The sequence below is a fragment of the Sebastes umbrosus genome, chromosome 24 (genome assembly GCF_015220745.1).
Source record: "Sebastes umbrosus isolate fSebUmb1 chromosome 24, fSebUmb1.pri, whole genome shotgun sequence".
NCBI lineage: Eukaryota > Metazoa > Chordata > Actinopteri > Perciformes > Sebastidae > Sebastes > Sebastes umbrosus.
The window spans coordinates 1,057,345-1,081,401 of NC_051292.1; the positions used below are offsets into that span (position 1 = coordinate 1,057,345).

Below are 24,057 nucleotides of genomic sequence, written 5' to 3' on the forward strand. Positions count from 1 at the left end.
AGGAAAAAATATTGCACAAAATAGAGAGGAAAGGCCGTTGTAACAACTTATTGATTAGGGAAATAAGTCCAAACTAAATTCTCAAAATGTTCTTACATTTTAAGGGCTTAGTCACTTCAGATTATGCACACATATATATATATATATATATATATATACATATACATATATATATACACATACATATACATATATACACACACACACACATATATATATATATATATATATATAAAAATGTATATATATATATGAATAAATATATATATATATGTGTGTGTATATATATACACATATATGTATATATGTGTATATATATATATGTATATATATATATATGTGTGTGTATATATATATCTATATGCATATAGATATATATATATGTATATATATATATATCTATATCTATATGTATATAGATATAGATATATGTATATATCTATATCTATATGTATATAGATATATATATATATCTATATACATATATACATACATACATATATACATATATATATGTATATATATATACATATACACATTTATACATATACATATACATATACATATAGGGCTGTCAATCAATTAAAATATTTAATCCCAATTAATCACAAATTTGTCGCTAGACAAGACAAAGTAGTATGACATGGTTGGTACTAATGGACTCCCTAGTTTTTCTAGTTTCATATGATACCAGTATCTTCAGTCGAGCTTTAAAAGTGAGCCGTTACAGCCTCCGATTAGCATTAGTGTGTTAAAGAAATTAGTAGCATTAAAAAAAAATTGCGTTAAAGTTAATGCAAATGCACAAAAACAAGTTGAATGAAAGAATAAATGACTGAAACTCAAGTTAGTTTTCTCCCACTCCCTTTATTCGTGTTTTTTTTGTTGCTAATATTAATAATAACATAATAATGGTACAACAGCATTCCTCAGTGTAATTACAGCCACAATTTCAACTGACAATCTTCATTTGTAGTAACTTCAATCTGATAATCACCATTTTAATGTTTCACATTCACATCAGTATTTTCCTTCTGCTGGATCTCAAAACCTTCTTGCTGCAAAGCTTCTTTCAGCTGAGCCTGATAAACATCTTTAACTTCATGTCACTAAAATACAGAAATTCTGTTTCTGCATTCACTAGGTAGCATTTAGGCTGTGTACATTTTATTTTAATGATTTTTCTTGCCTTTATTTGACAGATGACAGTGTAGAAATATGACAGACCAGTCTGATATGCAACAAAGGTCCCAAGACCAGAATCGAACCCAGGACATGGTGGTTATCAGAGCTATTATAGGAAACTAAAGCTAAACTGAAACAATATTGCCTTGGGGAAAAAAAATATAAAAATGAAATAAAAATGAACATAAATTCATTCATTTTTTTTTAGCTATAATATATCATTCCCAGAAAAAGGAGACAATGTGAATTTCCATAAAATCTTGTGACATTGAACCACAAAAACTGACCTTCCAGGAGATGGTTTCATGCCAGAATTGCTTCACCAAAGTAGTGTGACGAACATTAAACATTATGGCCATTCCTACACAGTTCTCCAACCATGTATTTACTATGTATATGTAGAGACATTATAGCTGGCCCTAACTAACAAAACTTCAACAGAATTTAAGAGAATGAAGTAACAGCAAATACAAAATATCAAATTTTTGTTCAGAGAATCCCTGAAGAGTCTCAGTCCCTTCTTTGGGAACCACCAGATTTGCCTACCTGAGACTCTGCATCCGCCTACATCAAAGAAAACAGATTTGGAAGTCTGATTATTAGTAAACGACCATGAACCCACAGATGAGTTATCGACCGTTGCAATCAGGTTCTAGAAAAGGATTAGACAAACATCAAGGTCAATACTGTAATACTGAGTGAACAGTTTAGACTTGAATCCCCCTTTTTACATATTTTCCTCCAGTTTTAGGACAGTGGGACGGTGAGAGCAGTGGTGGCCTAAGCTTCAGATGACCAGACTGGCAGGATGAATCTGAGTGAGGAGGCAAAGTTGCCCCTCCAGAATTATTAAAGATAATTATTTCTAATCAACGTCTTTGGCCACTTGAGGGCAAAAAGAGCCCCCAAACAAACAGCCCCCCTGGTCATGTGAGCCCAATATTCACTCTCCCTTTAGCTCTGGTTGGTCTCCACCAGCTCCTTGTTAGCTGCTTAATGTTACACTTTCTTCATGCGGTTTGGTGCTGGGCAGGTCGTGCACAGGGAGGTTATCACAGCTTGTTTGCTGAGGACAGCTGCCAGAGTTAGTGATAACTCTCTGTGGATTTACACTACCAGGGACCGCTCTCCTTTTACTCGTAGTTATTGTTCATATAGAAAAATATACACATTAGTGCTGCTTTTATTCAAAATACATGTTGGTTCCCTGAAATTGTGGGACTGTGAATAAAAAGAAGCATAATTCCTACACTGTTCATCTAATGTTGATGTACAGTAAATACCCTAAAAATAAAAGCTGAAGCACTTTGATGTCGTAGTCACTGTTCATTTAAATCAGTGTGTGGAAGTACAGAGCAAATACTACAGACATGTGTCACTGCATTATTGGTATATCACTGCATTGTATATTATCAATGAGTGACTGTTTCTATGTGCTAGTCATCTCTGATGATGTCCCACTTAGTAGATCTCATATATTACAATTAGATTCAAGTCACAGATCATTTTCCAAATATTACCCAGCAACGTTTGAAAAACCCAGAAGGTCATATGAAAAATGTTTCCAGAATCCACTGCACAACAGAAAAGACTTTGAAACCCATTTCACAGGTTGCCATGTAGCCAAAAGTGTTAAATATAAATATTAACACATTTACACAGAAGCATCAATATATTTCAATAAAATGGATCATAACAGTTTTAGGTTTGTACAAATAGAGCACAGAGATGTGTAAATTGTGACATCCGTCTTTGTTTCGATGAGGAAATCAAACCAAATATGTCTTTGTCCCGCTGCAGACGGAATTCTTTAAATCAAGATGGTTGTTGAGTCTTTGAGGCTTCCTGTTAAACGACCTTCTGGCTCACAGACTCAACTGTAAAGGTCAAACACTGAGGAACAACTGGCTCTACTCTCAGGGACCAGATGCTATGAACTTTGCAGTGGTTAACTTCTGAAATCACAGCCTGAGGTCAGGATCAAGTTCACTTGTCATAAAGCAGATTGGTTTGAGGACATACGTCGCCATAGTAACAGACTCAGGGTCATCTCTGGGGCCGAAGATATATCTATACTTACAGCATCAGGTTTATATAACGGAAGCCCCTGCAATCTCACAACTGTTTGTGTCCCAAGGTTGTAGAACCATAAGTTTATCTGAAAGCATAAACAGAAGAGAGACAGAAAACATTAGGGAATGGTTTCCAACATATTTTAGAAATTAACTTTGATGTAAAGTTCCCTTTGCCACACAATGTCTTTCAAATGTTCATGTTGTACAAAAGGCTGAAAGGTCAATCAGTGTAAAAACATGGAACTGATGATTACTCACCAGATAGCCGGACTTCTCTTTGTATTGTATAATAATTTTGCAGGTTGATATTAATAATTATCTTTAATATTTCCTAATAACCAGACCAGCTCCTATCTGCGTCCCAAACAACTGAAAACGTTTCAATGGCTGCTTACCTGCCAGCAGGAGGAGCAGTGCAGCCGGCTTCATGATGGAGCCCCGAGCTGGGAGAGATACAGGTCACATAGTAAGAGACTGCAACACACTTCATTTAATCCATTCATACAGTATAAGGGATAGTGCTCATCAAACCTTTCTTGCATGCTGCATGGGGTTATTAAAAGGTTTCTTACTGTATCTAAAATCCATTAAATGGACCCTGACTGATTACCTTAAGTTGTAGCTTGTTCACCAAATTACTGCGACTGCAAAAGGCTCCATGTGAACTCTTTTAGATGAGGCCCATGCAGTCGCAGTGAGTGAAGGTGATGAATATAGATTGTGAGTGGAGAAAATGCAAAGCATGTTGTTATCAATAGCAGTAGTACTAGTGGTGTTTAATTTGACGTATTTGGAAATAAATAATAAATCAGTTTTTCTTTTATCATCCAATGAACACATGTTTACGGAAGCCCTGAAAGGCAAGCGAGAATTGTTTTTTCTGATGATCCAAGTCTGATCTAAATTATTTTCTCTCCTGTGTTTATGACTTAAGAACAGGTGGATTTTTTTTGCCAAGATAATCTTTCTAAGTTCCTTTTTTGTCATCTGTGAAACAAGAGATTTGTTTTACCTGTTTCACAGACAAAAAAAGGAACTTAAAAAGATTATCCTGGCATAACATAATCCACCTGTTCTTAAGTCACAAACACAGGAGAGAAAATAATTTAGATCAGACTTAGAAAAATTCTCCCTCGCCTTTCAGGGCTTCCGTACAGTTTGCATCTGAGTGTGTCACACTTAAAGGTAATGAAGAAACTGAAAAGTGGTTGATGTTATGAGGAACTTCAGTTTCACCATACAATATAACAAGAATAACTCATCAAATGAAAAGAACTGAAACAAAATAAACAGGAACAACATGAAAGCAGTGTAATAATAAGCTTTTTAAATGTGGAACAGAAGGGGGCTTTATTCCATAGTGTTCAAGCTAAAAGACTCAACAACAGCTGGTGCAGAATAAGGAATTAATAGATCAGAAATACTTTGAGAGTAACCAAAAGAATCTCAAAATGATAAAATTAATATTTCTAAATCATTTTAATAAGCAGTGCAGTATTTTTCTTTGTTTTCCTGAAGTCACTGCAGACTGAAAATTAATATTCTTGTCGATACACTGAGTTACCATGATGCATCTTGATAGAAGCAGAATGATTTTAAAGACCAGCGGTCATCCTGTTGGTGTATAAGCATCGTCTACCTGAAGCCAGGCAGAGAGAGGAAGAGTGTGCAGCTTGTCTTACCGTCTGGAGGTCGGGTGGAGCAGCAGGGAGATGAAGCTCTGCAGATGGAGGTGGTGAACCACTCTGGGGCGTTGCTGCTCTCGGGCAGATGTGTCTGCTGTGTGCCTCTCTCTGTCTCTTTTTATGCAGGTACTTCTCATCACGCCCCTTACATTCTCAAAAACTCCCCAAACCGGCTTTTTGTGGCCTTTAGCAGTCCGTTGAGTAACTTGCTTTTCTTAGTAATTAACCACAAAAGAATGCAGCAGCTCATAAAGTAAGAACATTTCACAACCTGTGAGACGCCCTGAGGAAAATACGTTCCTATGTGACCAACCTAAACATTTTTCTACCAAATCTCTGAAGGGTGTTGATATTTTTTTTATGGTAAACGTGTTTCAGTACAAACACATTTTCTTAATACTGACACAGAGGGTTATGAATTGTTCACATTTAGGCAGAGATAATTGGCTCCTTGGAGATGAGCCAAGCCTGCGCAGAATCGATCACCAGCGATTGCCGTGCAATGCATGCCGGTTAGATTTGTGTCCGACTTGCTCTGAAATCATTCAGACGTGGGCAACGATAACCTCACCAAATGGAGGTGGCCGCAGTTTTTAGAGCCAGGCACCGCAGTTGCTCTCCACCGACTGCAAGACCCAGAGCATGATGGGAAACGGCTGGCTGTCACCTCATCAAAGAGCTGATTGGCTCTTAGTTTTGACAAAGAACACCATGTGTTCCAGAAAGTCAGAACTTTCTCTGTAATTGTAATATTTAACACTAAATTGTAGCTGGTCTCATGTTGTGCAATGAAGGTTTCATCTGTTGACAAACATATCTTATGTGGTTGATAATAATAATAATCATCATCATTATTATTATTATTATTATTATTATTATTATTATTATTATTATGGTTATGGTTATTATTATCGTTATTTATATAGCACTTATCAAAACGAGTGCTCATTACAAAGTGTTTTACAAGGCGGACATAAAAATAATAAAAGATACACGCACCTTTGCACATATATATTAGGGGTGTAACGATTCATCTACTACATCGATGTATCGTTTTATACTCCTACAATCCAACTACATCGATAGGTACTCGGCAAGTTGTCCTTCACGGGAGACGTATATCGATATAAAATCGATTTGAAATGCAAAAATCGATTGTATCGATACTAAGGATTTGCAACTTGTATTTAAGGACGACAAACGTTATATGAAAGTGTTTTTTAGAACTTTTATTAGTAAAGAAATGTTAAACGTTATTCCGGTTCACTCTCCAGACATGCGCCTGCTTGCTAGCTCTGCCCTCTGCAGCCCGAGCACGCATCCATGGTGTCCACCTGAGATTCCCCACTCTGCCTCCGCATCTGCCCCCAGGTCGTCCACCTCACATTCCCCACTCTGCCTACGCATCTGCCCCCAGGTCGTCCACCTCACATTCCCCACTCTGTCTTCGCCATGCCCCCAGGTCGTCCACCTCACATTCCCCACTCTGCCTACGCATCTGCCCCCAGGTCGTCCACCTCACATTCCCCACTCTGTCTGCGCCCTGCCCCCAGGCCGCCTTCTTGAGATTCCCCACTCTGTCTGCGCCTCTGATCCCAGGCCGCCCGCTTGAGATTCCCCACTCTGCCTCCGTCCTGCCCCCAGGCCGCCCGCTTGAGATTCCCCACTCTGCCTCCGCCTCTGATCCCAGGCCGCCTGCTTGAATTTGTTATTTTAATTTTTAAGACTGGTCTCATGTTGCTGCCAGAAGAGTTAAATGTTCAGACGAAGGCTGTTAAATGTGTAAATAATGAAATAATTATAAACTATGAACTATAGCAAGTTTTGTCTTGAAGCTTGTTGGCTGTTATCTATAATAGTAATAATAATGATGTGAAATTGCATAGTTTTAAGTCATAAACCTTCAAATATTCTTGGGGGCGGAGCTCCCAAACCCCCACTCCAAATTTATACTGGTCCTTTGCGGGTTTTTAATAGAAAACACTGATCTTCTGGTGTTGCTGCTGTGCTTTGTCTTGACTTATTGTTGACGTGGGGGCATATTGTGAAAGGAGGGAAGGGCCTGTAAAACGTCCGTAGCCCTGGGGCCTCAAGAAACATTGAGGTGCCTCGGCAGGTTCCTCAGTATTCAGTCCTAATGACCTTTTGAAAAGTCCAAACTGCAAATCTGTATTTAAAGAAATCAATGTTTTAAAATCTTAAAAAATCCCTCTCTCATTCCTGATATTTAAGAACTTGTGTATTTCCTGGTCATTTCAGTGTTGATTATTGCATCACCTATTTCTAATAAATCATTCTTAAAAGCATATCAATAATCATTTGGTCTCCCATCACACTGATGAAGTCAAACCTGTAGCTACTGGTGACAAAGTTAAAACAAAGAGAGAAACTAACAAACTAATCAAATGTTACTGGGTGAGCGATCTAATCGACATGTGAGCATCAGAGTTTGGGTGTGTCCCATTCTGCCTACTGGGAAACAAACCTGTGTTATTTAGTGGTTAAACAGGTTCCTCAGCAATGGCCAATAATACCTACACAGCTGAGTGGGCCCTTATGCAGCCTACAATGAGGATGGCTTCTTCAGCACCATGGATATGGAGGACAGAACCTGCCAAAATCAAAAATTACTCAATAAAAGAATAAAATGACTCGATAAATGAATAAATAAATATGTCATTAAATATAGCAAAAATAATATTAAAAATGTAGCCATTAATTAAGTGATACAATGTGACATAAATTGATATTTCTGTTTTAATTTGCTTCTTTATATTTGTACAGCACCATTGATTTTACCAACAATTTGCTCAAACCTCAGTCAGATAAAGTATAAAAAAGTAAGGCAGACTAAACTAGCGGGTAGGGCAACCAAGTATAGAAGGCAAATGAATACAGTTTGACATTTAGTGATGTTGGAAGCCCATACAGCCACATAGCCACATAAGCTACACAATCAAACCACACACGACAACAAACTACACATGTGTAAGCAGAGTGTGGGCCGCCTTTAACACCATAACCAGACAGACATGGCGGTCTACAACACGAGCAGCAAAAAAACAACAACATTTTTCTCATAGTGACCTGAGGCCTTTCTATCATGAGGGGGTTTCAGGTGCACTTCTTATTTTCATACCAGAGATACCTTCGTTACACGCAAAGCAAACAGTTGCTTTTTGAACATTTTTTTATTTGTGACTGCTTTTAAATGAATTGTGAAAAGTTTTGAATTGTGAAAGGATCTTTTTTTAATGAATTAATTATTCCCAATTCTAACACTACTACAAAAAAAGAGAGTACTTAGCAACCAGACTGACTGTTGAAGGGCATTTATCCAGTCTGCACCGTACGCACACACGCACGCACACACACACACACACACACACACTAGATGGAGAGCATTAAGACAGTTTAAAGGATCCGGAGGAGCACAGTAAGTTTCGTCTCACAAAGCTCAAACAGGAAGGAATATTGTCACAAAACAAGTTGGATATCTGCTAAACCATAAGAACAAAATATAAACGAGTCAGATGAGGCAAAAGAAAGAAAAGAAAAAAAAAAATATATATATATATAGCCAGGTGGTTTCGTGAGCACATGAAGCCTCGAGAAATGAACCCTTTTCTGGACCAATTTGCTGGAAAGCTTCAATGCTTCATGAAGCTTCAGCTTGCCATCACTGCTCACCACGTGTCCTCTGGGCCTCTCTCCATCACAGGCTCAGTAAAATGGATGACTCTTCAAAAATGTGACCAAACTTGTCTATGGTTGCCTAGAGACAAGGCTCGAATCAGCCCACTCTCCACCAATTCAATTCAATTCAATTTAATTCAATTTGATTTATTGGCATGAGTGTCAGGTGAACAATATTGCCAAAGCGTCAATTCAATAATAAATAAAAAGTTAAAAAAAAGAACAAAATAAAAACAAAAACATATATATATACACATATATACAATTCATTAATCAAATTACAATATATAGATATTTAAAAAGAACATGCATGTAAATGTAAGAAAACAATAAAGAAGTAATTCATGTTTGTTGTGTCAATAAAACAAACAAACAAATAAAAAACAATTAATAACAATATATTGCAATATCAAAGGATAAATGTAAAAAAAAACAAAAAACAACAACACAAAAACAAACAAAAGAACCCATGAAGAAGAGGAGTAAATCCACCATCTACCTGTTTTACACTCTTTGACCAACAGGTGGTTTCGTGTGCACATGATGACGCCTCGTGAATTGAACCCAACCAATTTCCTGGAGAGCTTCAAATCTTCATCAAGCTTCATCTCTCCATCACGAGCAACTCCAGACTCACTACTGGAGGACAGCTTTACTGCTGTGCGTACAATGTGCCCGGATATGACCATCAGTTGTGCGGGTGTTGGCGTCTTCCTTATTTGGAAGGTGATGGAAGTGATGCAGTGACCAGCCAGGTCAAAAGTAGCTGGGAAGTGCTCGGCAGGTAGAAGTGGGAGAGATGTGAGAATAGCCTTGCTACATGGATGTGGAGTGATGTTGAGCAGTGGGCAAGGCAGATCCGTTGGTTAGATTTAGTGCAGCCAGCATGATGCAGCTGGATTTCTGATATTTAAATAGTCTGTGGCTCATTCACATGCAGTCAGATGCTTCAGAAAATGCATTCAGGCATGACAGCAGTTTTAAAACCCCTCTGGAGTCTGTCTGTTCATCAGTAAAAACACAGAACTTTATTTATATATCATGTAGAGAAGAAGCTGAGAAAACAGTTGGAGTTGGGATAACTTTGCATGTAAATAAACTATATTTTGGTTTTATTTCTTACATTTTTCTGCAGCATTCGTGCGTATAAATACAATTTTGATCTATAATAATATTCTATATAATATATTCTATAATATATATTGATCTCATATTTTGGGTGTAAAAATGCATCATCGTTCACTTGAGATCTCTTATTTCAGTGGTGGAGTTTATAATATTTGGCATTTTCATGTGAACTTAGATTCTTCCTTATTACACTTTGTGTATTTTAGTGTTTATATGGGTGGATCTGTGTGAGAAGACTAAACTAAAAACGAGTACAATTAGGGTTTTAAAGTACAGAAAGTCACAGAAGACACATGAGTGATTGCAGCACTTAAACACGAAAAGATTTATTTATGTTCTCACAGATACAAAATAGCTCTTCTTGTTTTCAGAGAATAGCATTTCTTTTTTTATTTCTTTTTCTGACTTGCGTGAGGTATACAACAATATATCCAGATGATCTGAATGGCACACAAAGAGAAGGACGCTGGATGTTGGTATTTTCAGTCACATGAGGAGAGGAAGGGAAGCTGCAGACCGAGCAGGTAAACAAGCAGAATTCATCCTTGTTAAACATCTCAACCAGAGATCAGTTGTTTTTATGGAGCCTTTTCATGCTTTAAAATGCGTTTTTAATAATGTTGCTTCCTTACTGACACCAGAACCAAACATGATGACCCAACAGAAGCACAATTTCGACATACTTCAACCACATTTAGAAGGACATATTCTGCTTTTGCTTCAGTCTGGTTTAAATGAGAGCTTCAGGCTGGATTTCTGATATTTAAATAGTCTGTGGCTCATTCACATGCAGTCAGATGCTTCAGAAAATGCATTCAGGCATGACAGCAGTTTTAAAACCCCTCTGGAGTCTGTCTGTTCATCAGTAAAAACACAAAATTTTATTTATATATCATGTATAGACGAAGCTGAGAAAACGGTTGGAGTTGGGATAACTTTGCATGTAAATAAACTATATTTTGGTTTTATTTCTTACATTTTTCTGCAGCATTCGTGCGTATAAATACAATTTTTCTCTATAATAATATTCTAAAGATTTGTACATTTTTAAAGGCCTCTGTGTCTTTTTTTCTTGTATTTTGGCAGCTTCATACTTTGTTAAATTAATAAAATGAGAAGTCAGACTTGTAGTTGAGAGAAAAAGAAACAGTGCATGTGGGTTGAGGCGGTTTAAAGGTGCTAAACAAAGACTAAAATGAAACTGAACTCCAGAGGGATTTGTTTGAGTCTGATGGGACATGCAGTGTTTTTTATTATTTGATATTCCTGGTTCATTCAGATTAGCTGTGAATGCAACACTTTTTACCCTCTGAACATCCCTGAACGCATCATATGTGCCACAAACACTTAAAAAAATCAGATACATGCCTGCGTAAATCCTTCCTGACCTGAAAGTCGTCTGATATTAAGTTGTTTTTTTATTCTTCAGCCGACGGGCAGATAGAGAAGTCATTCTTCATCACGATCATCATCATCATAGAGAGAAAGGCCAAAGGTCAGGTATGAGTCTGAGAGTCAGGAGGGAGGGTGAGTCCGTCAGACAGGAGGCTGGTCTGGGTTGTACTGGTTTCACTGGTTTCACTGGGGCAGAGCTTTGAGGATGGCGTTGACCTCCTCAGCGACGGCTGTCAGGGCAAACTCAAACTGGTCCTGGAAACAACAAGAGAGACGATTACAGAAGACTGGAAACCTTTTTATTTCACAATCTGAGCCTGAGTCTCACTGTGGTGGACCGCTGCACCGGTTGAGGGTTCGATCCCGGTCACGGCAGCACTAGTAACAGGGTCAGAAGTCTTGTAGCTGTTTATCACCATATCTGAATGTGTGAAAACATTTTCTATGAATGAGGGATGCACCGATACCGGATCGGATATCGGCCGATACTGACTCAAATAGCTGGATCGGGTATTGGTGACAATGGATCAGATACATATGAATTCTATTCTGTGTTTATAGACTATATACATTTTATACTGGAATTTTAATTACTCACCCTCGTAACGTAACTTGATTTGTACAATTTGAACGTTTCTCCCGCTGTTGGCGGGTGCAGGTGAAAGTACATCGACATTTATCTGTTGTAAATCTAGCAGGCATCGCGAAAAATAGAGAAATATGCCATTGTTAGCATTGATAGCATACATCCAGCAACAAACCGGAAACCGGTTGCGAAACTCTCACGAGATTAGGCATTCACCTAGAGCTGTTAAGATCGATAGGTCGTTGGGCAGCGAGTCTCACAAGAGTTCAACTTGTGGGTTACCTTCAAGACACGACATAAAAAATACTTGAGATGTGAACTTTTTTCACCCAAAAATAGATAGATGTGTAACTGCAAACCTTTTTGTGTGACTGAAAAAACATCTTTATGCACTCACACATTGGAAATTATTATTATTTGATTCCATATAGACCTTTTCTTTGCCATTCTGTTGCTAAGGCAACGGCTTAGGTCCAAGTTTACTTCCTGTCAGCTACTGAATTAACAACCATTGGAACAGGAAATACAAAGGGCCCAATTGAGAATGTTTATATATATGAAAAGGTCTATAGTAACTGTTATTTTACACCGTTATTTCCTCAGGGAGCTTTCATGAAGTTCAGTGACTGACCTTGGTGCGGACCATCCCGGGCCTCTGGTCTCGGACGTGCTCCAGTGTCGCAGCGATGTCGATCTCCTTCACACCTGCAGGACAGTTAACACACACATTCACTGCACCAGAAACATGCTCACTGGTACATTCAGGATGGTTGGGTGAGGGCTCAAAACCTTTATTAGTTTAAAAGTATTTTTGTCTGCATAACCATAAAACTAATGCAGATATTGTAGGTAAAACAAATGGAACACATCGGCTGGCATCAACTGGGTTATCTGGGATTATTTTTAAATCCTTTAATATTGAATAAAATACCAATATATTATCCAATATTTCTCTTGCAACAGTTTGTTTTTAACAGAGCTTTGTGGGGAGTTTTTGACAGCTGGTATTTGTAAAAACAAAAGATCAGAAAACTACTGAAATCCTAATTCTGCAGATCAACTCTGGACATCCCTCGGTGATGATGAATGGTGCCATTTTGATAAAAAGTCATTAACATAGATAAACCTCACCTTTAGCCATACGATTGAGAACCATGTCAATCAGGATGTAAGTCCCAGTCCGGCCTGTACCGTCACTATGGAAACAAAGCAAAAGGAAGTAAGAGTTCCTGCTTATTAATCGCATTGTAAATAGACAAAAATCCTCTTTTATGATAGTGTAATGTTTTATGTGCTGCCAAAAGTCCTGCACATGCCTGCCACCAAGTGGATTTATGTGGTACTACAATGCACGTGCATGTGTTTACAGTCTGTGTGTATATATCTGCATCTAAATTAAACTTCTTTATTTTAGTTATTGTATCTTACTGATGAGAAATCCAGGTTTACCTGCAGTGCACGATGATGGGGCAGGACCGTCCTCGGTAGCACTTATTCACCTTCCTGAAGAGAAAAAACACCAGAAGCAAAACAAGACAAGTTATAAAAATGAAAAAGTATATTTAGTTTAGTCAAATTAACTATTCCGTATACATACATAGAGGCTAGGTAAATGAGAGGATCACAAAAAATCAAATGACTTAAAAATATATCTAATAACATCACCATAAATGTAAATTTTATATTTAATCATGCATAACAAGAGCCACATAAAACCGTAGTCTGTCCAAATATAAAAACATAACATAACTTTATTCTCTATCCATGAAATAACCCCACACTGTGCAAAGAATTCAGAAATGAATGCCTCATATGGGCATTATATAATTTAGCCAGCATCTATGTATATATGTATGTGATGTTTGTTCATATATGTATATACAAGCAGTAAGCGATAAATATAGAAGGACAGACGATCAACATTATTTTAAATTAGGAAATAAGAAATAAATAATGTGACTTTTGCAGCCACTGCAGCTGTTTGGCTACAAAAGTCCTGCAAAAGTCTCATACTGTATATGTCCTATAAATGTTACAGCGTGTCGTAAAAGAAATCACGGGAAAAAATTACTTGAAAGAGAGTTGATCTGCATCAGAAATACGTCTCTTTTCCTGTTTTAAGAAAATAAAACTTTAAGGAGTAAATAACAGATGAACCTCTTTTGTTTCAGCCAGATACACAGTATGACAGATAGATAGATAGATAGATAGATAGATAGATAGATAGATAAGGGGCGGATGAAAGAGGGTTTTTCGGCGATGGACCTCCTGCTGCAGCCACATCAGTCCATGATCATTTTTGTGACTATGCAACTGGACCCAGACTACTAGCTGCAAACCACAAGAATGACACAGACAGATATGTTCCAAACTAAACCTCCTCCATCGCAGAAGGAGGAGAGGAGGAGGGGAGGACAGGAGGAGAGGAGGAGAGGAGGAGAGGAGGAGCAGGAGGAGAGGAGGAGAGGAGGAGCAGGAGGACAAGAATGACACAGACTGATATGTTCCAAACTAATCCTCCATTGCACAGGGAGGAGGGAGGAGAGGAGGAGAGGAGGAGAGGAGGAGAAGAATGACACAGGCTGATATGTTCCAAACTAAACCTTCATCGCACAGGGAGGAGGGAGGAGAGGAGAAGAGGAGGAGAGGAGGAGAAGAGGAGCAGGAGGAGCAGGAGGACAAGAATGACACAGGCTGATATGTTCCAAACTAAACCTTCATCGCACAGGGAGGAGGGAGGAGGGAGGAGGGAGGAGGGAGGAGAGGAGGAGAGGAGGAGCAGGAGGAGAAGAATGACACAGCCAGCAGTGGTACCTGCGGAAGTCCAGCAGCGGGCGCGTGGAGGTGGGGATGCCCTGAGCTGGCCAGCTGAGGAAGTGGAACTGAGTGAGCGTCCTGGTCTCCTGGGTCTGCACATTCTTCAGGTAGAAGCTTCGCACCAGGAAATCGTTACACCAGATGTGCTCGGACACCAAGTTCACCTGGAGGGACATAAATAAATAAATATAAGCCCAGCTGCCGAATCAAACGTGTCCCTCCCTCCCTCATCCTGTTCTCACCTCGTAGATGTGGTAGAGGGACGAGCCCTCATCAGGCCAGTAGCGGTCACACTGTTTCTCACCGTCCTCCACCAGAGCCGTCATCATCACAATCACAGTGCAGCCATTCTCCCACACCATCTAACAACAAACACAAGATGATTCCTCCATATCAGCTACGATCAATGTAGTCATCCTGCTCGCTCTCAGCATCTGGAGGTCCCTGATGTTCAATGAAATGCTAAATAAATACTTCTCTCCTCTCAAAGCAAAGCTGGGACTTCAGCTTATGTTTTGTTTGTCTCATCACTGTTGCTAGCAGTCATGGACTCTTCCTTTGTCATCATTACTCTTTTTGTGTAATTTTACAATACATTTAGGATTTGATCCCAATGTCACCTTCAGGAACAGACAGGAGTAATTTAGTGTTTCCTAAAAACACACTTTCATACAAGCTTAATTGTATTAAAATGTTCAAATATTTGGCATAAAGATTGACTGAAGTTGGAGCTGTATTTTTACCTGAGATGGCTTCTTGATTATCCAGCAACAGCAGTTACATTTAATGTTTTTTTTCTGTATATAATACAGCTTTTCCTTGAATTTTAAAGTAATATTTCCCTCTCTGAGTGCTTTAATCTTTGAGCGTTTCTTGGTGGCTGGAAATTCTTATTTCATCAGAAAATTATATAATATTTTTTTAGAGTCTCTCCATTGGCTTTATGTTATATGTCACTATTCCTGTGTTTTATTTTTTAGAATCTAAAAATTCAATTTGAAGCCCGGATCTTTCAGCTACGTAGGTTACTCATGTTAGTTTAGATAAAATAAAAATAAAAAACAGATTTGTTTAATTTTCTTTAATGTAAAAAGAGAAAGTGAGTTTTTTAAAACAATGATGGAAAAACAGGTTGAAAACACAATATAAGGAAATGAAATTGAATATTTATTTTTATTTCATACACCACGGTTGATTTGAATGTTTGCACCACGGTTCAACTTCAAATGAATGCAACTCGTAATTCTGCTGACTTTATTTATTTTGTGTTTTACAGTATAGATGGTTGCAGGTGGACTGATGGGAACTATGGAAGAGTCTTCAGATTTGTCCAAATCATGTGTATCTTTGCATCTTAACTATAAAGTCTATAAAATGTTATTATTATTGTATGATTTTGATCTTTAATCTTGTGTGTGATGAAGCTCTGAGGTAGGATATGTTTTTCTCTCGGTATTACAGCTGTTGAAGGAATTCAGATGAATTAAAGGAACTCCGATTAATCGGCCACCGATCGTTATTCGTTCTAAATAGTTTGGTCGGAGGTCTCTATGAAGGCCGATCAGATGACGCATCAAGTCTGAATTGAAATTTTTCAATATTCATTTGTCTGCTTTCTCGAAAGCTTCACAGCTGGACACACACACACTTAGTCATTATATCCACATTTCTGATGATTATTTATCAAAAATCTCTTTGTGTAAATATATTGTCAAAGCACCGATAGTCAACCCTACGTTATCGTCGCAGTATTGATATTGCGTTATTTGGTCAGAAATATTATATATCTGATTTTCCCCATATCCTCCAGCCCGACTACATTATGCCACTACTTGGTACTGTAATTTATATATATAAACTTAACACGTAAAATGTAAATGAATGTTTTATTTTGCGTCTCACTGACCTGCCAGAAGTCAGAGATGGTGTGCGACAGGGGGCCTTGGGTGGCGATGTAGGCTGGCATCCTGGGGTCGTGCTCAATCTGAAGGGAGGCGGGGGTGAAAGGTTATACAGGGGCAAAGGTCACCTCGGAGCCAAGCACAAAGTCTCAGTTACCATGGAAACCAGCTGTGATGGTGCCAGCTCCACTGGAGCGACGGCGGGAAACTTAATTTGACGGACAGATACCAAAATGTTCAGTTCGTTTACACATCAGATTGTTAGGAGACATATTGATGTTTTTTATGACATAATAGTATAGTATGTCATATATCTAAGTTTTCTCCAAGATGTACAGGAATAACGTGGTTACCATGGTGACCATTGCATACTTACTATGGTGCTGGCGTTGATGTAGTCAGAGCGTGAAGGGTTGATCTCGGCTTTCAGCTTCACCCTCGAGTGGTCATCTGAAGGACAACAGTGACCTTTAACCCTTTTATGTCTGAATATTAATATTCCAGATGTCCTGTGCTTCATTTGAGCCTGACACATGCGGCATCTTTAGACTCACAGGGCACCGAGTCGGGGCAGCGGTTCTTCTTGGCGTTGGCGTCGCTCTGAGCTATGGAGACGGCGCTGGGCTCGGCCTGGTAGGAACACAGAGCCTCCCACTCCTTCATCAGACGGTCCTTGTTCCTCAGGTGGTCCTCCATGTAGGCCTGAGGGACAAAATCATATTATTCACTCAAAAAACAAACATACTGTGATATCACGTACACATCTTTTAATCTACATATTTGTATAGACTTTGTGTTGTTGTGCTTATGCTGTATAAATAGAGGCTGAGGGTTAATCCTCTGCTGCACCTATGCTTCCAGTGTCCGGTACTGACCAGTATCATGTGACCGGTGGAGATGTCCATGTTGGCCTGGGCCGGCTCCTCGCACCACGACGGCGTGCTGCTGTGGGAGCTCGGACTGGGCTGGGCTCCATCGCTGAACTGGGACGACACGCTGCTCACCCTGGAGTCGGCACCTCCGCCTCCTGCTGCTCCTGCTCCTCCCCCTCCAACGCCAGCACCACCTCCTCCTCCTCCTCCCACACCTCCTCCTCCTCCGCTCGCTCCTCCCACGGCGCCGAGGGCAGCAGCTTCCAGCCGTCCGAAGGCGCCTTTGGAGGCCATGTGCTGGCGACACAGGTCCTAGTGAGCCAGTTATGCATCATTGCTTTATCACTTTATCACTGCTCTTTTTACACAGCTTTTCAAATCCATTTCATGTGCTCCTGTTGTATTTATCTGATTACTTTTCTTATTGAGGTTTTATGATGTTTGCTGCAGGTGGTGGACAGCCATCATCTATGTTACTTTTTGACTGAAGGTGTGTGCATGACAACATTTATACATAGTCAAATAATAAAAAAAAATAATAAAATTGCTTATCTTTTATTTGTGCTTTTTAAAGAAATGCCTTTCATAATAACGTTGTTCTCTATACTACAAGTCCTGCTGTGTCAGCCATATTTGTAGTTTCTCTCTCTCCTCACCTGGTATTCCTGGTGGGTGAAGCTGCCCCCCTCTGGTCCCAGACCCAGCTTCTTTGCTGCCAGCCGGTGGGCGTGGTGACGCAGGCAGGCGATGGTCATGGCTGCCACCAGGATGCTGCCGATGCACGCCATGGCCACCAGTGTGGCGAACACCCAGCGGGAGCCACTGGGCTGGACTCGAGTTGCCAGGGGCAATGCTTTCCCATCATTCCTCTAGGACAGACAGAAAGAAATAACATAATCAAACATTAGCTAATGAGGTGGACATAAGTATGGAGGACGGAACCTGCCAAGATACAAAATTAATCAATAAATAAATGATTTGATAAATAAATAAATATGTCATTAAATGTAGCAAAGAATAATATTAAAAATAAATGTAGCCCTTTAATTAACTGATAAAATGACATAACTGATATTTCTGTTTTAATTTGCTTCTTTATTTATTTATCTCTGTATTAATTCCCTTATCTATTTACTCTTCTGTTTAATTTTCCTTTTTTATTTATTTATGTATTTATTTTTATTAATATTTTATTTTTCTATTTATTTTATTTTCACGTTGAGTGAAAGTCATTTGCATAATGAGGCAGAAATGCATAAAGAAATGTATAAAGAAATGTATAAAGAAAAGAATACAGAAATAAATAAGTTTGGGGAAATAAATATGGGCTGAAATGCAAAGGGAAAATCATGCAGAAATAAATAAATGTATAAATACATACATTTCAAAATAAATGTAAAATAAATTAAAAAAATGAATGCATGAATGAATATCAATTTATGTCCAATTTGATCAATTAATTAATGGCTACATTTATTTGTAATATTATTTTAGCTACATTTAATGACATATTTATTTATTTATCAAGCCAATTTATTCATTTATTGATTGATTTTAGATTTTGGCAGGTTCTGTCCTCATAAATAAGAAGCTACAGTTGGGTAAAAAGAAGTGTGAGGAGGAGGAGGAGGAGGCGGAGGAGGTAGAGGAGGTATCTCCTCCTTTATTTCTTCCCATCCATCTCAGCAGGAACCTGGGACAAAAATGTGCCCCAGTCCTGCTTTCATCTTCCTCTCTTTCTCCTTTCTCCTTCTCTCATCGTCTTTGTTCCCCTCTTTCTCTCCCCTCCTTTTCATCATCCTTCCTCCCTCCATTCTCTTTTCTTCTCTTCCTCCTCCCCTCCTCCTCCCCTCCTCTCCTGATGAATTGTCTCTCTTGACCTTTCAGACCTCCTCCTTCCTCTCTGTGGGCCTCAGGAATGTGAGGCGCTCTCCCTTTTTCTCAGTGTGTGTGTGTGTGTGTGTGTGTGTGTGTGTGTGTGTGTGTGTGTGTGTGTGGTATCTGAAAGACATTAAAGTTGGAGCTGGGTGGGTGGGGGGGTAGAAAGGCTACTTCACCTGCTATTATAAAGGGGGGTTCAGTGTGTGAGTGTGAAACCGAGGAAAGAAGAAAATGGATGACCAGACTACATGTGGTTGAAGATGGTTCACTGCCTTACGTTTTTACAAGAACCTCAAATTGGATTTAACCATCACAAGTCTTTAATTTAATTTATGCTGCTATAAGACAGCTCATTATACAAGAAATAAAGCCAGAAACAAATCCTAAAATGTCTGCAAAAGCTGTCAAATTAACAGATAATTCATTTTAGAAGGATATCATAAATTCATGCTTTTGTGCTCAGATATTATAGAAAATAAAAAACTAGCAGTAAAACTCACTAATAACAGCTACACACACATTACAAGTATTATATAGATATGATAATAAAAAATAAATGTCCCATCTCACTATAAACTGACTTTAGATGGATAAAACATAAAAAGTGATATATGTATGAGTTTAAGTACTATATGAAGTATTAAGAAGGAACATGTCTCATATAAACACAAGGGCCTTACAGTATATTATTAAGGACTTTTTAAGAATATGATACAAGAGCTTAAATAATAAAAAGCACATTAAATGCCACTAGATCCTGATAGTGTAGGGACAGGATGTAGATAACATAAATGTCACTATCATATAAACTGATTATTAAGTCATCTTTATAAGAATAATAAATAATAATAATAATAATTAATAATAATGTGTCAGAATAGATTATTATGTTTTCACTCACCAAATGCACGATGCAGAGCAACTGTCCTGATGTCCTGCTGGACTCACATGGACCCACAGTGTCAAGTTAGACTGACTTTAAACAAACTGGACTTCCTGGACTGACTTTCAAAATAAAGGAAGTGTTTATAAAGTTTAAATGAAGGATGCCTTTCCAGATTATGCTCTTGTTGCATTTAACAATGGTGGAAAGTAACTAAGTACATTTACTCAAGTACTTAAGTACAGTTTTGAGGTACATTACTTGAGTACTTCCTTTTTATATTGCTGTATACTTCAAAACATTTTTTATGATGAATTATTATATATTAAACTCCCCAGCAGTGTATGAAGTAATTAAAATGAGCTCCACCTTTACAAGCTACTATGGAGGACGGAATCTGACGAAATCCAAAATAATTTAATAAATAAATAAATGACTTGATGAATAAATATATATGTAATTAAATGTAGCAAAAATAATATTAAAAATAAATGTAGGCTTTAATTAATTGATCAAATGTGACAAAAAATTATATTTCTGTTTTAATTAATTCTGTATTCATTTATCTTTGTATTAATTCCTTTATTTACTCTTCTTTACTCTTTAGCAAATACAAATATTTATGTCACATTTTATCAATTAATTAATGGCTACATTTATTTTTAATATTATTTTTGCTACATTCAGTGACATATTTATTTATCTATCGAATCATTTATTTATTTATTTTTGATGTTGGCAGGTTCCGTCCTCCATAAACTGCAACATTAAGTGATGATCACATTAATGCATCAATGATTATAATCCAGTATAGTATATTTTGATGCTAATACTTTTGTACTTTTATTTAAGTTTTGAATGAAGTACTTTTACTTGTAACAAAGTATTTTTACACTGTGGTACTACTACTTTTAGTTATGTAAGTTAAGATGTGACACTATAAGCACCATCCCTCCCTTCATCCCCATCATAACTTGATGTTGTCTTTATCCCTCTCTGCTCTGCTGCCTCTCTTCTTCTTCTCTGACACGACCACCCACCTCTCCAACGCCGCTCTGCAGCACCTTCAGGCCCGTCTCAGACTCCAGGAAGTTCTTCTCTGCAACTGCAGAAAGAAAACATTCAAATAATGACTGGAAAGTATTTGAGAAAACACATGGAGTACTTGTAGCACTATGGGGGATAGTATTTGAAGTATTAGTAGCAGTTAAAATGAATAAAACAGCAGGCGACGTACCGGCTTTCTCTGCCACGTCTCCAGCCGTCAGGTTCTTGGAGTTGGGTCTGACCCTGAAGGTGATCGAAGGTCCGACAACACTGCAGACGACAAAACACAAGAGCACATCCAGAGGGGAGTATTACACAGTGAGAAGTACTTTTACACAAGTACTCAGGGTGTAGTTGAGTATTTTCTTTTCATGCTACTTTCTACTTCTACTCCACTACAGCTCAGAGGGAAATATTGTACTTCAGATCCAGATACAGAGTATCCAGACAGAGAGGATCCAGACACGGATGATCCAGACACGGAGGATCCAGATACAGAGGATCCAGACAGGGAGGATCCAGAAACGGACACGGAAGATCTAGATACGGAGGATTTGGATACAGAGGATTTGGATACGGAGGATTCGGATACGGAGGATCCAGATACGGAGGATTCGGATACGGAGGATCCAGAGGCATCAGGCCAGCAGGTCGGGGATTTGACTTTGTTTTATTTTGTTATGGAGGGTCGATGAGCGCCGGCGTCCTCGGTCCTACCTGATGCTGATGAAGGAGCCGGTGGAGAGGCCGATCCTCTCTGACAGCAGCTCCAACAGTCGTAGCCCGTCGTTCACACTGAGGGGGCTGCGGTGACAAAACGCGCACACACACACACACACACACACACACACACACACACGCACCCACCCACACACACACACACACACACACACACACACCCACACACGCAAACGTACTCACGCACGCACGCACACACACACACACACACACACACACACACACACACACACACATATGAAGACAACACACACAGGCATTCATTCATTCACTGACACACATCTGAGCGTGTTGTACCTCTGGTTGGTGACCATGAAGCCGTACTTGTCTCCCTCGGCCGCTGGTCCTCCCTTCCTCAGTTTGTCCTGGTCGGCGTCCACAGGGGGGGTCGGATCTTTCTGGGCTCCGTGTGGTTTGGGGGGCTTGATGGTGGAGGGTGGAGCCGCGAGGGCGGCCATCTTAAACGCCATCGAACCCTCCGTGAGCTGATGGATAAATAAAGACTTAATTTGAGTATGCTTACTTGACTATATCCCCTTTCTGCTACTTCATACTTTTATATTGTACTTTTTACAGCTGTAGTTATTTAAATACTTTTCAGGAATATATATTTACAAGATATAAAAAAACTAAAGTAACATGTTCACCTTCTTTCCTGTGGCAGCGTTGTTCCCATATTTATCTGAACAGGAATCAAAAACAGGATATAATCATGAATAATGCAAAAACAAAGTATAGTTGTATGTATTTGGACATCCATCCATTTTAAGAAGATAATTTGGGCTGCTCTTACCAAAAAGAAGTTTATTCAAGTGTGTGTATAAACAGTATATACATAATACAATATATAATATATTTATTTTAAACTTAGAATAAGAGAGCATACTCTCAGTTTACTTGTTATGTACTTATCAGAGATATACTTTAAAAAGTATATTTAAGTATACTTGGCTCATACTTACAAGTTCCAAAATATATAAAAGTATACAAATTATACTTTCATGAACTAAAAAGCAGAGATGCTCACAAGTCACTATGTGTGCGACTTAAGTACACATAAAGCATACTTTTATAAACTAAAAAATGGGCCAATTTAGTCCCAAGAAGTATTAAAGTAGTACACTTACAAGTATACTACTAGTACATTGATATTAGTATACTTACTACATAAAGTATACTTGGGAAATATAAACCTTAACTTACTTAAGTATACTTCATAAAATAAACTTTAAGTATACTACTTTTTCGTAAGGCATGTGCACAAAAAGGAGGCGCTTGTTAAGGTCAAGTACGGTACAAGTCTGTGTATAATAATGTGTTTGTGATATAACATGTGACACAACAGACAGAAAGAACAGTTGTATTCACTTCAGTGATCTTGTTTTTCTGACAGTGTGCATGCTGCTTTAAAAAGCCAATGATGAGCAGACGGACCTTTGGCTGGTTTGCGGCCGTAGGAGGTGTCCAGCTGCAGCTGCTTCAGAGCGGCTGGCAGGTTGTCTCTCTGCTCAGGGGACAGATCCTTGACGTCGAGGCCGTAGTGGTCGAGCAGCAGAGCCAGTCTCTGCAGAGAGTGTTCTGAAAAACACACATGGTATAGCGCTCTGTAGTCTTTACTGCAACTAAACTTTCTACTTCATCTCTTCCACGTGTCAGAGACTTTTTACTGTACTACATTCAGATTTTACATTAAACATGTGGAGGAAGAAGTATTCAGATCTTTTACTTGAGTAAAAAAGTAATACTACAATGTAGAAATACTCTGTTACAAGTTAAAGTCCTGCATCTAAAATGTTACAAAAGTATTAGCATCTGCATTTCAAAATAGTGTATATTATATTATTGTATTAATGTGTACATCACTTTGATGTTGCAGCTGGTAATATATACAGTATATATATATTCTGCCCCTAGGGATCTGTAAAGTCTTTGTTGTTTATATTTTGTAATCTTAATCTGAATCTGCAAAATATTAGTATTAGTATTAGTATAAGTACAACGTATTAAATTAATGTTATGGAGTAAAAAGTACAATATTTGCCGGTGAATTGTGGAGTAGAAGTATAAAGTAGCAGTAAATGGAAATATTAAAGTACAAGTGCATCAAAATTATAATAAGTAGAGTGAATGTACTTTTCCAGCGCTGCATGTTTGTGGAGCTGAATCTC

The 24,057-nt window shown here is 38.4% G+C and overlaps 1 protein-coding gene across 4 annotated transcripts in view; it reads right to left on the bottom strand.

Annotated features, from left to right (window-relative positions):
- Nucleotides 1-11,142: 11,142 nt before the first annotated feature.
- LOC119483374 (receptor-type tyrosine-protein phosphatase-like N) overlaps nt 11,143-24,057 on the bottom strand; it is a 28,725-nt gene continuing 15,810 nt past the window's right edge. Inside the window, exons 7-23 of one of the 4 annotated variants that reach the window (XM_037761424.1) lie at nt 23,324-23,467; nt 22,537-22,571; nt 22,187-22,374; nt 21,869-21,955; nt 21,342-21,421; nt 21,145-21,209; nt 17,997-18,209; nt 17,344-17,652; nt 17,023-17,170; nt 16,845-16,918; nt 16,474-16,551; nt 14,810-14,929; nt 14,565-14,731; nt 13,200-13,253; nt 12,882-12,946; nt 12,382-12,455; nt 11,143-11,419 (exon numbers count right to left, since the gene is read on the bottom strand). In XM_037761424.1, the coding sequence (XP_037617352.1) occupies nt 11,348-11,419; nt 12,382-12,455; nt 12,882-12,946; nt 13,200-13,253; nt 14,565-14,731; nt 14,810-14,929; nt 16,474-16,551; nt 16,845-16,918; nt 17,023-17,170; nt 17,344-17,652; nt 17,997-18,209; nt 21,145-21,209; nt 21,342-21,421; nt 21,869-21,955; nt 22,187-22,374; nt 22,537-22,571; nt 23,324-23,467 (1,973 nt within the window). In that variant the 3' untranslated portion in view covers nt 11,143-11,347. The remainder of the gene's footprint in view (nt 11,420-12,381; nt 12,456-12,881; nt 12,947-13,199; nt 13,254-14,564; nt 14,732-14,809; nt 14,930-16,473; nt 16,552-16,844; nt 16,919-17,022; nt 17,171-17,343; nt 17,653-17,996; nt 18,210-21,144; nt 21,210-21,341; nt 21,422-21,868; nt 21,956-22,186; nt 22,375-22,536; nt 22,572-23,323; nt 23,468-24,057) is intronic. The other 3 variants (XM_037761425.1, XM_037761426.1, XM_037761427.1) reach the window with 3 other exon arrangements.